The sequence below is a fragment of the Amia ocellicauda genome, chromosome 2 (genome assembly GCF_036373705.1).
Source record: "Amia ocellicauda isolate fAmiCal2 chromosome 2, fAmiCal2.hap1, whole genome shotgun sequence".
NCBI lineage: Eukaryota > Metazoa > Chordata > Actinopteri > Amiiformes > Amiidae > Amia > Amia ocellicauda.
This window is the reverse complement of record NC_089851.1, coordinates 13,251,520-13,267,338: the sequence shown is the minus strand read 5'-3', so window position 1 is coordinate 13,267,338 and position 15,819 is coordinate 13,251,520. Positions and strand designations below refer to the sequence as shown.

The following is a 15,819-nucleotide window of genomic DNA, read 5'->3' as shown; positions in this document are numbered from 1 at the left end:
GTTGTGCGGGGAGGAACTTTATGTGCATTAGCTTTGAATGGACAGAGAAAGGATCCTGCTCATATTGTAAAAGTCTCATGAGAAGGAATCAAATGGCTTGGCAAGGGCAGGGTTCGAGCCCAGGCAATCTCACTATGACTAAGACTCCACAGAGACAGTGCAAAGTTGGTCATTCTGAACTTTTTCTTGTAAGTTATATTTGTTTCCTCCTGAGGTGTGCTGAATAAAATGGCTTTTTGAATCTGATATAAAGAGAGAGATATTTGAGACCTGTTCAATTTAAAAAATGTAAACCTTTATAGACACTTTTCCCCTGAATCTCTTAACATTGAGTCAGCTGTTGAGAACGTATGACTGTCTGATCCTGCTCATCTTAAATCATCAGGTTAATCTTTATATATATATATTGTTACACAACATTGTACTTGTGCTTGTAATACAAAGGAAATGTCACTGACCAAATGCAAGTCTCATCTCAAGTTCAAGCAAAATAATTTCAAACAACAGCTTAAGAAAATGTTACTTGTACAAATGTAACAGAGGCTACTTCACAGAAAAAAGCTGGACTTCAATAAAGTTCTGCTTAAATTTTACAGAAAATGTCAACATCTGATTGTTTCAGGTTGAACTGACGTAAGTTTTGCGCAGAATACTTTTGTAATGCAGAGCAGTGGACATCATAGGCCCTGGCCTGGAGACATACACAGCTTTTACTTAAACCAGTAACATTTCTTTAAAAAAAGAAAAAAAGTTAAGTTAATATAAAGAGCATGTATATAATTGAATTAATAAAGATATGCATGTTTTAAACTGAAGTTGCAAGTTCTCCATAGATTTGCAAACCTGTCTAATCAGATGTGACACAGTGAAGAGAAAGAGAATATACCTTTGTGCTTGAATTTGGTTTGCAGTCATTGAGGTGGAGAGTTGTAACTGAGGTACAGTTGAAGTTGCAAGTTAATGAAGTAAACTTATGGTTAAGTCTTTGTTATCTCTGTACACATGTATGTATAACTCATTTAGAACATTCTACTTCGGTTCTCTGGAGCTGCTTTGGTTCCCATCTGATTTGGCCTTGGCTTCTCCATTCAAGAATAATAAAATCCTATGGGCTAAAGGGTCTGCGATGTAATTGACGAGTGTCTTTAAAAGCTGTTTAACCTTGGGGTACTATCTTATGTATTGCAGTTAAACAGTGGCAGCCATCTAGCTAATAAGACACTGACATGTTATGCAGTTGGGTGTATTAGAAGCGCTGTAGCTGTTGGCTATGCAATTAGCTTAAATAAGTCAATTTGAAATAATGCGCAGGAATCGCACAGCATCTGGGCTGCACAGACTATAGTTCAGCTTGGAAAAGAAAATGACATGGGCTAAAACCCGTTTAATAATGTACGAGTCACTCCTGTCAGCTATACTGCAGCTAAATGGAACGACTCACCTGACATGTCAAAAGCTGTTTTCTAACCTGGGGTGTTTTTGTTATTTGTCTAAATGATGTGTCAGCAAGGAAGAGATCAAAGGGCAGACTGACAGTTGTGCTCCAGTGCTCTATATAAGACACGGGAAGACCTTATAAAATCAAATTGCAGTTATTAGAAGCACTTATTCCCACATCCATGACTAGATTGGCTAGTGTGTGCTGTTTTTTTCCACACATTTCCCATATGGATTCTGTATTATATGCAGTGTATATTGAATCAAACTATTTATTGGCTGTGTGTGTTGAACATTCATGAAAAGTACTTTTGTTTCCACTTCCTTAAAAAAATTAAACTTGATTTATTCCCTTCTCATACCTTTTTCCCCCTGTGAAATGTAAACATGGCCATTGGTGTGTTAAGCCTGAAGAACAAGGTGATTCTCTGAATTAAGACAAAGGAATAAATCCTGTACGTGTGAAGGCTTATTTTATTTCTTGTTTAATTGTTTTTTAAATAGTATTAATGTTTGTCAGGAATAAAAACTACATATTCAACATAACTACCTTGTTAATTTTAAACTTATGATTATTATTAAGCTTGAGATGTAATTTATAATGGGTAGGTAAATATATACTGATCTCTGTGACAGAAGCCTACCTGCAACAAGAAGTATAGTCTTAAACATTAAAAGTTGAGGTTAGGTGGTCCTGATGGGCATGAAACCAAAGTATTGTTATTATTTTATACCATAATGATGGAAGAAAGAAGTGAAACGCCTTTACAAATATAAAAACAACCCACTTTGTTCCTCTCTCATTTATTGACTGTCACAGTTAATGAAGTTGGTGGGCAGTGTAGCAGAAACATTCCTTCCTTGGGATTCCAGACAGCAGGGCCGCAGTTAGAGAGGGCCCTGCTCTGACACAGCCGCCAACCCCATCTGCAGCTCCTCCCGATCTCACGGCAGCACACCAACGCTCTTCCACTTGCAACATCCTATTTTCTCTTGCGCTCAGTCCTGTTGTTCCGTTTTGTTTTGCTGCTCAGCTGTACAGTCTGGGTGTGATCTCGATGTAGGTTTTCAGTTGTCTTTCGTAAGGCCCGTGGCATGACAAATGTCGTAATGGTTTGAAGCAGGGATAGTGGTTCTGCTGCTGCTGACTCATATGTGCTTCAGGCTGCAGTGTCATTAACGAGATGAGAAGTGATAGAATACCCACTTTGCATTAATACAAAGTTTCCGATGACAATGTATAATGGAGCCTTGCCTCGTATTTGTACCTTGGCAGCCCTACTTTAGTTCTGAAGAGAGATTTCAGAGCTCTCTCTCTCTCTCTCTATATATATATATATATATATATATATATACACTCACCTAAAGGATTATTAGGAACACCATACTAATACTGTGTTTGACCCCCTTTCGCCTTCAGAACTGCCTTAATTCTACGTGGCATTGATTCAACAAGGTGCTGAAAGCATTCTTTAGAAATGTTGGCCCATATTGATAGGATAGCATCTTGCAGTTGATGGAGATTTGTGGGATGCACATCCAGGGCACGAAGCTCCCGTTCCACCACATCCCAAAGATGCTCTATTGGGTTGAGATCTGGTGACTGTGGGGGCCAGTTTAGTACAGTGAACTCATTGTCATGTTCAAGAAACCAATTTGAAATGATTCGACCTTTGTGACATGGTGCATTATCCTGCTGGAAGTAGCCATCAGAGGATGGGTACATGGTGGTCATAAAGGGATGGACATGGTCAGAAACAATGTTCAGGTATGCCGTGGCATTTAAACGATGCCCAATTGGCACTAAGGGGCCTAAAGTGTGCCAAGAAAACATCCCCCACACCATTACACCACCACCACCAGCCTGCACAGTGGTAACAAGGCATGATGGATCCATGTTCTCATTCTGTTTACGCCAAATTCTGACTCTACCATCTGAATGTCTCAACAGAAATCGAGACTCATCAGACCAGGCAACATTTTTCCAGTCTTCAACTGTCCAATTTTGGTGAGCTTGTGCAAATTGTAGCCTCTTTTTCCTATTTGTAGTGGAGATGAGTGGTACCCGGTGGGGTCTTCTGCTGTTGTAGCCCATCCGCCTCAAGGTTGTATGTGTTGTGGCTTCACAAATGCTTTGCTGCATACCTCGGTTGTAACGAGTGGTTATTTCAGTCAAAGTTGCTCTTCTATCAGCTTGAATCAGTCGGCCCATTCTCCTCTGACCTCTAGCATCAACAAGGCATTTTCGCCCACAGGACTGCCGCATACTGGATGTTTTTCCCTTTTCACACCATTCTTTGTAAACCCTAGAAATGGTTGTCCGTGAAAATCCCAGTAACTGAGCAGATTGTGAAATACTCCGACCGGCCCGTCTGGCACCAACAACCATGCCACGCTCAAAATTGCTTAAATCACCTTTCTTTCCCATTCAGACATTCAGTTTGGAGTTCAGGAGATTGTCTTGACCAGGACCACACCCCTAAATGCATTGAAGCAACTGCCATGTGATTGGTTGGTTAGATAATTGCATTAATGAGAAATTGAACAGGTGCTCCTAATAATCCTTTAGGTGAGTGATATATATATATATATATATATATATATATATATATATCACAAAATTGCAAATGAAAAAACTTGATGATTACCGTAAAAATGTGATTTACGTAACTGAATAAGAGTAAAATTTGAAATAATGCTATGCCTTATTTGATCAAATACCGATCTGTCCTTCTTTTGGAAAAAAATACGTTTGGACAAAACATGATGATCATATGACGATTATTTGTAGGTGGCGCAGTCACCTCAGGCTAGAATGTTAGGACAGCATTTATTTTAAATGACCCTTTGTTATTGCAAAAGACAAAAAAAACTACTTTGTGCAGATTGTGCTGGAATAAGGACTAACTATTTACCTGGTGAACACACATTGTAACATACACTACATTGTGTATAAGCTAAGGCATACAATCCAGCATAGGCAAGTGGCATGATCAAGTGATGTAAATTTTGTAATGCACTGCCATCAAAGTGATTGCTGCTATTGCCGTTTGACTCGATAATAGTTGCTGTGGGGAAGACAAGTCCGGTGATTCGGTAGTCTTTCCGGTATACAGGAAGTTATGACATAACAAACTGACACATCCAAAGTAACTGAGAGAAAGTACATTCATGGAGTTTGGCATCAGCCATTATTTACATTTTTAACAGTTGCATGTGATTTACTCAATGTGGAAAAGTGGAATGCATCTTTTTATACACCATGACAACACAGGAAAACTGATAAATCTGTGATTTTAGGAATCATGGTAGTTGCGCTCTGAGTGTCAGTCAGAGAAAAGACGCACACTATCTGTACTAGGTCCTAAAGTTAGACAATGGGAATTGGTTGAAAATCCCCTTATCGTTGTTACACAGCCTGATCCAAGTGGCTCTTGGCCAGTGCCGCATTGTTCCTAGCGCTCCTGACAGACAGACAGTAGCTCTGCCTTCATGCCACCAGTGGCCTTTTCTTGATTTTCAGACTTGCCCTGAACTCATGAGTGGAGTCTTCAACTCCAAACCCCTTCAGAAAGCAGCCCTTATCTTGATCTTACAAATTAATGATTTTTACAGGGAGTAAACAAAAGCATGGTGACTTTCATGGTGAGGATGCAGGTGTTCAAGTTCCATGTTCATTTGCTTAGCTGCTTGTGCCAGATGTCCCTCTGCCACTGTAACCTCGCTTGTGAATTGCCCACTGCTGGTAAAGCAGCGTGACAAACAAAAAATGTTCACAACATCAAAGACATTGAATAAAATACTCTTCCTTGTCTTTTGTTTTTGCTGGCTTCAGTGCTGGAGATAGACTGGTGAGTGCCAAAGAATTGTTATTCGTCAGCAGAACCTGTTGCCTTTTGCTCGGTCTCTACACTGTGCTCCGGGCTTGTAGACAGGAGGAGCAAGAGGAATAGGAAATACTTTTAGTTCTTTAACTGCGTGCAGTCTATAACAAATCAGCCGTGAGTTCATTTTTTCCAAATCGGCAAATTACTTACGTTTTTTCCATGCCAAAATGGTAGTTCTGTTGTGTCAGCAGACATTCAAATCAAGTGAATAGCTAGCTCGTGCACTGTATGAATTCAGATAATGCTGAGGTGCCAGTGGTTACAGTCGGTCAGAATTATCTCTGTTGGTATGTGTGATACTGTATCGCTGCTATATCTGAACATGAACTATGAATGAAATTTCCTGTTTCCAAGTTAATCTTTCCTAATGGTTCCCATTTTCTATTTCCCCTTGATAAATGATAGGCCTACATTTCCCAGAAATTGTGTGTCTGGGTAGGATGTAGCTCATTTAAAAGAAACTGCTGCTGCTTTCGGCATCCAGCATTTCACCTCCTAAATATTACTTACATCCCAAACTTGTTAAAGAAGAATGTCCAGTATAGAGCTACCGTATTGTGTCTTTGCAGTACATGTGCTGTAGCAGTGAAGATTAAATACATTAATCAGTCAACATCAGTATAGTGCGTGTGTCTGCCAAAACCAAACATGCAGCTATGTGTTGTAAAGATGAAATGTGAAAACAGGTGTGAAAGGCCTGTAGGTATCCCATAGTAATAGTTTCTGAACTCTTGCCAGATTGTGCTCAGGTGTTAAGAATTACATTTTAACAACAGAGGGCTTTGCTTGTTTGCTTGCGTTTCTGAATAGTTATCTTTTGCAAGTTTGGATCAAAATTACTTATTTCTTTATAACGCCATATTTATTTCTCAAATGTAGGTTTTTGTAGGCACTTCAATCTAGGCTTATATGATAAAACTATTACATTTCCATAATTTTCTTTAAAGAATCAGATGGTATTTAATCCAGATTTTTCAGCAGAAGCAATTATTTTATATATTATAATGGAATAACATGAATCTGATAGAATAAAGATACCCAGCAGATGCTTAACAACACTCTTACTGAATGTTGTCAATTCAACTTTCTTTTTTTTAAGGAAGGGTGAGTGGGCAAAATGTTAACTTTGTCAATATTAGTCCTGCAGTCATGGAAATGTAGGGGAAAAAGTGAACTAAAGTTTTGACACATTTGCCAAGTGCATATTATAACTAGATATGAGCAATTATTCAAATCCACATTTAATGAAACTGTTGCTGTTCAAAATTAAAATCACATTTAAATAAATGGAAACCTATCAATATTTAAAATTAAAGTACGAGGCCTCCATGGTTATCTTTAGTCCAGGAATTCAGCTGGTTTGTAGTGATTCAGTGCAAATTCACCACAAGGATTTCATTTGCTTGATTTAATTCTCTCGGAAAATTAGGCTGCTTTGGATACAGCCAGATAATTCAAGACCTTCAGCTACTGTACAGAAACTGCACCACCCCCAGGGCAGCTGTATGCTGGTACTGAACTTGTTTTTATGGAAATAAGTCAGATTCTGGAAATTAAACAATGAGCTAGATATTATTGTTGTACATTTCACAGAGAAGAATGGGGTTTGAAACTGCTATATCCAGCTTTATCATAATCAATATAGGGATGGAGATAAACACTAAAATTGTTAAGTTGTGTGCTGCCCTTTGGAAAACCCTGGTCATAGTTGAACATAACATAATCCAGAGGTGCTTTAATTAGACAGTGCCATAGAACATTACCTAACGTTTTTTGTTGACTGGGAACGCTATGTAACGTTCGCTAATATTGTCAGGTACTTTCTCTGTGGGTGTGTCGGTGTTCGGAAGGAGGTGGTAGGTCACAGGATCCAGCTTCTGTGTTTACAAACCTTAGGTGTTCTTATGATCGAAAGGAACAGTGCTTCAATAGAAAGACATCCTTACAGGAGTCTCGCCAGTGTCTGAGTTCACTGCGTCCAAAGCCGTGATGTTGGCTCTTGGTGGAAGGGCACCAAACATGGTATTTTGTGTATAACTCTCATAATTTCATCCAAGAACAACTTGTGCTATTTTTTCTGCCATCTTGAATGTGCTCTCCTCAGTAACGCACCACTCAATAAGAGCTAGCTTTGCATTATGAGGCGCCAAGGCAGAGCACACTACTTACAGAATGCAGCCCAGATTCAAACCGCTGATATCTGGACTTTTGGGACCAGTCAATTTTTTATGGAACAACCCTCACTGTTCAACTATGTGCCATGTGGACTATGCTAATCTATAAATTGAATTATCTATGAATGAGAATTCAGGTTTAGACTAGAGGCCAAAATAAAAGAACTGGACAGCTTGTACACATGCATTGCTTTTCACCACAGCACACGATTAAATTTAAGAACAATCTTTTTTTTCTTTTCTTCGTAGAGCAACCATTCCCCTACTAAAATACATAATGTCAACATGCAAAGCTCTGCTAGGACTTATAATTGAAAACAGAATTCACTTTGCGATCCGGGACTTGGTTTTCACATCTCATTGGGAACTTGTTTGGCCACATACTTAAAATAGCCCTCTGACGTGTGCTTGCCTGTTTTGGAATGTAGCCGCGGCAATTCAGACCGTTCTGTGGCAGGAAGTTATGCAAACATGCATTATTGAGCAGAAAGCTGTGTTATTATCGGTCCTCTCTAGCCTCACGGTACAGCAGGCAGTGTGCAGTCTGGGCTATAAACCTGACTTGCTTCACTGCTGTTAGTCATGCCTTCAATCACACCAGTCAGCACCAGTCTACACTTTACTGAAGCTTTCACGCCAACCTTTTGTGCCCTTCCCCTTTAAGAACCATTCTTCCCAAATAATGTTTTCACAGTTAATTGAAAGCCTATTTTTATGGTATGATCTTGAGGGTTGTGGTTGGAAAACTTTCTTTGTAAATTGTCCTGTAAAACAATGAGGCAAACTGTCATCTCACGTGCTTTTCCTCATGCCCTTGGCACTCTATAGGATACTAGTAGCCAAAGAGGGGTAGCAAAGTTTTTTTTTTTTTTAAATCTGCACGTGACAATGCATTTTGTAATTCAATTAAACATTATGTTTTAATTGAGAGATGTCTAATAAATGACTGTGGCAAGTAAATCAGATTACCTATTTATAAAACGACCGTAATATATTTTTATAGTATTGTATAATTTAAGCATATTATAACGAATAGAGACAATTGCATTACACAACAGTGATCCATACAATTATTATTTAACTACAGGTAGGCCTATACCTTGCTTTGCACAAGAGAGAGGTTAAAGTTTTTCAATAAAATGTTGTAACATTGAATTTGGACTGTTCTGAAAAGACCGCTTTCTTACAGTCAACAAGATAGTATGTTTAAGGCCTTTTTAAAGTAATTCCCAAACCCAACTACTGAGCTTTTTTTTAGGTTTGTTTCCTGCAGAGTAACTTGTTGACAGATAACCCTCTGCCGTTTTGAAAATGTAGCGAATACTCAACTAATATTTTTTTATACTCCTTTTATTATTAGATTATTTGAATACTCTGAGAGAGATTAGCATAGCCTTTCCCTTTTGTCACCCAGTCTGAACAACTTCTATTCCTGGCTCATACAGTGCGACATTAATGTACGCACAACATATGGGAAAAGATGCTGCTGTGAAACAACCTTTAAAGTAGACTCTTCCTTTGCGAATGTTGAGGTTTTTGAATATGAGCACATAGCTTACGGGGTGTTTTTTTTGTTGTTGTTTTTTTTCCATACAAGGCTGAAGAAATGCTGCTGCCCCCAGGTCTCTTACTTCATTCATTCATCCTGTACCATTGGCTGTACAAAAATAAAATATTTTTGGTGTTAACCATCTACTAGACTAAATGTTTTCAGGAGTGAAGAGCCATCAAAGATTTTCATTACCGACTTTGGCTGGTGCCGTTTCTGTCATTAAGGGTGACTAGCACTTTCAAGATTTGTTACTCAGACAAGATTAATGAAGGAGCTGGAATCCCACAGACAAGAGTTTTATTTGTTGAACAGTACAGTTCTGAAGAAGAGGCCACAAGGAACTAGTTTGGTTGTATGTAATGCCATTTTTGTCCTGATCATTTTTACAGCTCTGTACCTACAGTTGCAGAATCGAGTTTGACACAGTGACTACAGTGTTATTTTGTTTCTGTTCTGTCTGCTGTCCAGGATTACAGCAGATTAGAATAATCTATGATGGTAACACTGACGCTACTGCAGGTCACTGAGGTAGAGGGGCAAGAATATTAACAACAACTGAAATGTGATTGGTTAAAATGTATATAAATTAGCCTATAGGATGTCTTTATAAGCAGTTAACACAGTTTGAACTTGTTTACAGCAATATACTTTATTTTTATTGTATAGGAACATTTAGTGGTTACAGTGGTGTGTTATATTTACTGTGCAGTATTGCTTCCTGCTGTACTTTTTGCTGGGAACATATCCCTACTTCACCACTTCCTGTGTCATGCAGAAAGTCAAAAACAGTTCCATGTAAATAGAAACATGATCATTTTACTCCAAGCTCAAAGTTCTGCTCCCTGTAGTATTTCTAGGGAAAGGGCTGAACTGGTTATACATTTCACTGAAGTTTTTGCACATGCTCCTGAGGTTTCACATAATGCTTGGCCAGTGATGTAGATGAGTGGTTTTGATTTCTGATCAGCCTTTTCCGGAAAATAGTATGGAAATTTGTGATTGTCATGTATGCTACCTATGATGATTCACCTGCATACCTTGATAAATCACTCTCAATCAAGACTGTCACTTTCCAGACACTGAGGTGAATGGGACGAGTGACTCAACAAAGCAAGAAGAATATGTAGTCATCTTAAGTAAACTATATGTTTGTCAATGGATCTCTCTGTTATAGGTCATCCCAGAAAGTTAATGAGAAGCTCCTGTTCGTAACCTTCAGCGTTTGTGTTTCCAACAGCAGGGCTCTTAAATGTGTTCTCATAGTTCAGTTACAATATGTCATGTGGAGTCTTAAGAGATCATCCTACAATGGCTCTAATTGATGTGACTGGAGGTTCTGGTGTTTTCCACAATGTATAATTTAATTAACGTGTTTTGCATTCGCCTCAGCAAGATCTCTATTTTTATATTTATTAGTTTTTTGTTTGTTTGTTTGTATTTTTACTTTGAATGCTGGCTCTGTTTTGTGAGATTGTTCTCTCTCTCTAACTCCCAGGTGCTCTTTGGCCTGGCTTTTGCCCATGTCATATATGTATTTCCTGTCAATGCCGTGCTTTTTGGGATGGTGTCCAGGTAGTAATGCGTCACATGGCTCATAGCGCCATTTGGGACCTCTTCCGATTTGAACACAGCCGCACTGAAAGGGACTTCGGGGAGTCATATTGTGGGAACAAGAGCTTGCAATAATCCATCTTAACAAGTTGCTATCTTATTTAAATTGGAAGATTCAAGCTACATCTTTTCTTTGTTCAGTTTGATCATGCTTCCTGAACCTGTACAGTCCTTTAGGGTATTTAAAGCTGTTTTACATTCAAAGTACTTATAGAAGAGACTGTTGTATTGTTTATTTTTGTATTTATGTAGGGAAAACCATAGTAACAGTAAATAAGTAAAATTTGTTTAAACATTACTGAATATATAAAATGTTTTTCCATGTAATTTATTTTACATGAGTCATCAAGCAGTCAGGAGATAAAGTATTATGTAGTCAAGATGCAAATGTATTGTTTGCTATCAATTAAATGTATTGTGTATTTTCCCCCAACTTAGCAAAACTAGTTTTATATACAAGGAGATCCCTAGGACAGTGAGGGGGCAGTATTCTACACTGAGACAGAAATTGATACATTTATGTTCCTTTTTCCCCCGTCATAGTTTGATTGCCTTCAGTTCAGTTCAGTTGAGATAGTATGGCAATTCTACCAAAAAAATTATCCTGCAGTGTTTATATAGGACCACATAGTTAGTGTGTAATTTTGTGTATTAGGGAGTGAACTGAAATTTTCCCAGACTGAAACTGAACATTGTAATTGAAACAGTTTAAAGTTGACTTAACTAGACTGATCAGTACTGATATTCTGAAGATTAATCATTTCTAATGTTAACATTTTTCTTCGTTATTCTACAAAGTATGTGAATTGAACGTAATGGCAAAATCAACAAATATTGTCATTTAAAATGTACAGTGTAGTAAGATCAGATGTATGTATGGATATATTTACTTTTAATGAAGATATCCACAATTTAATGGGAGTGCTTATTTTAGAGGAAGTTCTTGTTAGTAATGCTTTTTATTTTGGTGTAGTTCAGGCTTCATCTTGCATTATATTAGGATGTTTTGGGGGCCTTTCCACTTAAGAGTAGGAGGAATTGAATAGTGTCACATTTGATTAGGAGCCTTCAGTGTACTGTGTATATTGAGTTATTGAGACTCAATGTACCAATTTTCTAAAAACGGCTGTGTTATCAAGGCTTTAACATTGTTTGCCAATTCAAACTTCTTAAGGAAACAGCTTTGAAGCATGCAGACCCTTTTCTACAAAGGCATCTGTAATGGGAAATCCTTCTTTGATATGAATATGACTGTACATATACTCAACTGCATCTCCTAGCCATTGGCTCCCACTGAAATAGGTGCTGCTGGTCTGGATTGTTTCAGACAGGGGGTTTAGTGTGGCTATCCCTCTGAGGTCTGCTTTTCCTGCTCTCAGCAATTTGAATCTGGGAGGCCTTCCAACTTTTTGCAGTTTGTGACAGATAATTCTCTGAGTCGACAATGTGAATACGCTGTTTAGTCCCACCCTGAGAACCCCTACCTAATTTTGGCCCAGTAAGACTCGGTCCTTTTCTGTTCCTGCGAAGCAGATTCCAGGCAGTGCGTCGGTGTGAAGGGTGGTTCAGTGTGCGGTCTCTAGTAGTACACAAGAGCCATGGATAGGAGATAGGGTTGCAGATTTATGGGTACTCTCCCAAGCACAGTGAAATAAACTTCTTGTTTGACGGTCATATTTACACATCGCTTTTCTAAATGTACTAAAAGTCAGCTGTTGTTGTCCTAGTAAGAGTGTTTCATGGAGAACTTCGCAGAGGAGCTCCCATGCCTTGTGGGATGGTGGAATGTTGACCTTTGGTCTTGCAGGGAATTCTGAAAAACTTGCTTATAAATTGTCTCTCTCACGAAAGGGGCTCATGTAAAGAGTTTTGATGATAAACCCCATGTGGTGCACTATCTAAGTTCATTTGAATTAATTCAGAACACTTGCAACAGAGTCTGTTCACACGTTTTACAATCATTCGGTGGTCGCACTGTTGAGATGTCCAGCCTGGCAAATTCATAATGCATTCTTAATATACAAACTTTGCATCTCTAGTAGTGTAGAATCTGCTATTTGTCAAGACAGTGCTTCAGTATCTTTTTGTGACCTTGTGAAATGGTTATTTGTGCAATGATGTGAATTCACCATACATGTCATTTTTATTGTTTGAATTCTTTGCAAAAAAAAAAAAAAAAAAAAAGATTTTAAGTATCATGGAGTTCACACCCACATATCATGCACATGTTTTTGTCATTTTGTGTGTACAACATTCCACAGTGGACTCTTTCAGACATATTTTAAACCATTAGTGTCCCTTTTATAATGCTTTTGAAAAAAAAAAAAATCTAACCTTATTTTCATTACTTCTAAACTGCAGTTCGTTTGCACTGGTAAGTTAGAATTTATACAGGTTGAGAGTGTCAGGTTTGCATTTGACATCCAGTTTATCAAAATCAGTTTGGATTAGATGTAGCTTTGACACTGCTGATCTGACTTTGAGCCTAACTTTAAAAAGTCTACAAAGCAACAAGAGCACACTTGAACATATTAAGGATGTATTTGATTAGTGTCACTTTTTTTCTACTTGACTGATGATTATATTTCGTAGCAGTCAATGGTCATATTGGGAAAGTTATAGCAGCCCCATGCTGTAGCATTCTGTTGCCATGGATAGCCTTGGATGACATTCCACTTGTGTGCATCTTATACGGTAGCCAGTAAACTGAAGCCAACCAAATCATGATAGTAAGACTGTGTGCTGGTCTTGCAAATAGAATGTTACTCATGCAAGTTATATCGCACAATATGAGCAGACTTTGAACTTTTTAATTACAGAGACATAGATTAAACACTCAGCAGTGTGTGTGCATGATTTAAACACACCCTAGGCTTTCAGAACCATTTTGCATGTTCAAGAAAAGCGCTGATTTGGGTAATGAATGTGAGCGTTCACTGAATGGCTAACAGTCATCATAAACACAAGAATATAGAAAAATGAATCCTGCAGAGCTGCAAATGCGATTTGTGAGTTGCTTTAAACCCAAAGGCTCTAAGGAAGGGAGGTTTAAATAGCTCATCAATTCTGACTCAAAGTCACTGACAAGTTACTGTTCAAAGAATTACCTCCTTGTTTCTGCATAGCTAACAGGGACAGTGTGAAACCCTGTTCCTAGGCTATCCTGGCGTTTACCTAGGTACTTGATGTAATTTCTCGGTGGAACCCACACACTTACAGCTGCTGAGCTTGTCTACCATGTGTTGTTATAGGGTCTGTCTCTGTATTTGACTAGCAGTATGCCTTAGTGAGGTACTTTAGAGATCGAAGCAGGACAAAGCAATGTAAGTCAGGATTTAAAGGGAGCAATCTGTTCAATCCCTGCAAATAAAAATTAAGCATCTGCAAGGTTTCCTCTCATTAGCTAACTGTACTTTGCTTGGGAACCGTCTACTGCTGCAATGCATTTGGCAATGTCACTGACTTGTTGTGGTTTTCTTTTTCTGTTTTTCTTTTAACAGACAAGACAAAATGCATACATTTGAAAGTATTGTGACGGTGACTAGCACCTTAAATTTGTTAAAACACATCTTTAAGTAAAGCACATCATTGAAACCCTCCTCATAGTTAAAGGCTTTGTTCTGCTTTATTGTTTAATCTCTTGGTATCTATTTCCCCCTTTTAAAACTTGGCATGCAGCAGCTGGGAGTCTTTGTACTATGCAGATTTTCTTGAATGTTAATCTCTTCTCCGACTGTGTTCATGCCCCTAACCACTGATTTGAGAAGAGTCAGCTTTTCAAATAGAAATATCCGCTGTGACTGTTGCCGCACAAAACATCCCTGTCATTTATCGGACACCTGCTCACTCATAAACCAAATCACGCAAACCCAGGATGGAGACCAGTATTTCAAATATTAACTGAACTTCATGCTTTCCATGTTATAAATTGTTTTTGAAACGTCAGTATTTCTTTTTCCAAAGATAATTGCGTTTGAAACACTTTACAATAACCCTATTTTAATCTCTGCCAAAATTGCAAGATATCCTCAGTCTGCAAGTCTCACAGAGAAAGTGGCTCCTAACCATGTTGAAGTCACTCTTACAATATGTGAAATATTGCTCTGCATAATGTGCATTCACAGAGTCAAAACACTGGATTGCCTGTGCCATCCTGGACTGCTATGCGCACACTCATCCTATCAGTGATGATCAATGTTTTGAGCTGCCTGGCTGTCAGACTCTTGGCTTCAGTCCTTGTCTGTCAAATTTTGAAGCTGTCTCTGACTCCACCAGTGCATTGACTTTGGCTTTGGTCCTTTCTCCATGTCAGAAACATTTGCCTTTGATGGCTTCATTCTATTATTTGGTTTGGTAATCCTCTGGACTATTGGCACTTCACATCAAGGTGAGCCACCTCAATTGGGTGACAGTGATTAAAAACCTCAGGATCACGCTTCACTGTGCAGCTCTGATTGTTGAACTGGATCCTCTGCAACAATTGAAAAGATACAGAACAACCAAATGGCTTCTCGATTGTAGTCATTTTCGCCTAATTATTAAATGAACTCCAGACATTGAAACCTTGCATCACCTAGTAGCATAAACTTGACATGGTTTTAGAAGATACTTAGAATATATTAACATGTGGATTTGTTTTCACTCCTGTAAATGGCTGATATAGTGAGGTCTACTGAGACATGACACAAACTTGAGACTATAGCTTCCAATTTTTTTGAAAAGCTGAAAGCTGGAAAGGAACTTACCACACTAAGCAGCCATGCACTTAAAACAAAAGTGTTGACAGTTTTTGGTGTGTGTGTATGCTACTATACTGTTTGAATGTGCTCATAGTCAACGCTCTCCTATCTGTTTTACTGGTGCTATTTTATCTGTTTTACGTGGTTTCTTGTTTTTCTGTGAAGTGTTTGTACATAAACAAATTTCCTGTTGTCATTTATTTCCCCCAAGATGAACTATTCTGGTTTGATCATACGTGCATTGCTTTTTAATTTTGATATCTGCATGTTTTTATATGAATATATATAACTGCTATGTCTCGTCTCTTTTCAGGATGGTTTGGACTCTTTGGTTTATGACCTGGACTTCCCAGCCTTAAGAAAAAACAAAAGTATCGACAACTTCTTGAATAGATGTAAGTACAGTGCACAGATTAATC

At 38.3% G+C, this 15,819-nt stretch overlaps 1 protein-coding gene across 1 annotated transcript in view; it reads left to right on the top strand.

The window, feature by feature from the left end:
- Positions 1-15,819, top strand: part of rock1 (Rho-associated, coiled-coil containing protein kinase 1) — a 68,668-nt gene that overhangs the window by 15,668 nt on the left and 37,181 nt on the right. Inside the window, exon 2 of the mRNA XM_066719229.1 lies at positions 15,714-15,795. Within this exon, the coding sequence (XP_066575326.1) occupies positions 15,714-15,795 (82 nt within the window). The remainder of the gene's footprint in view (positions 1-15,713; positions 15,796-15,819) is intronic.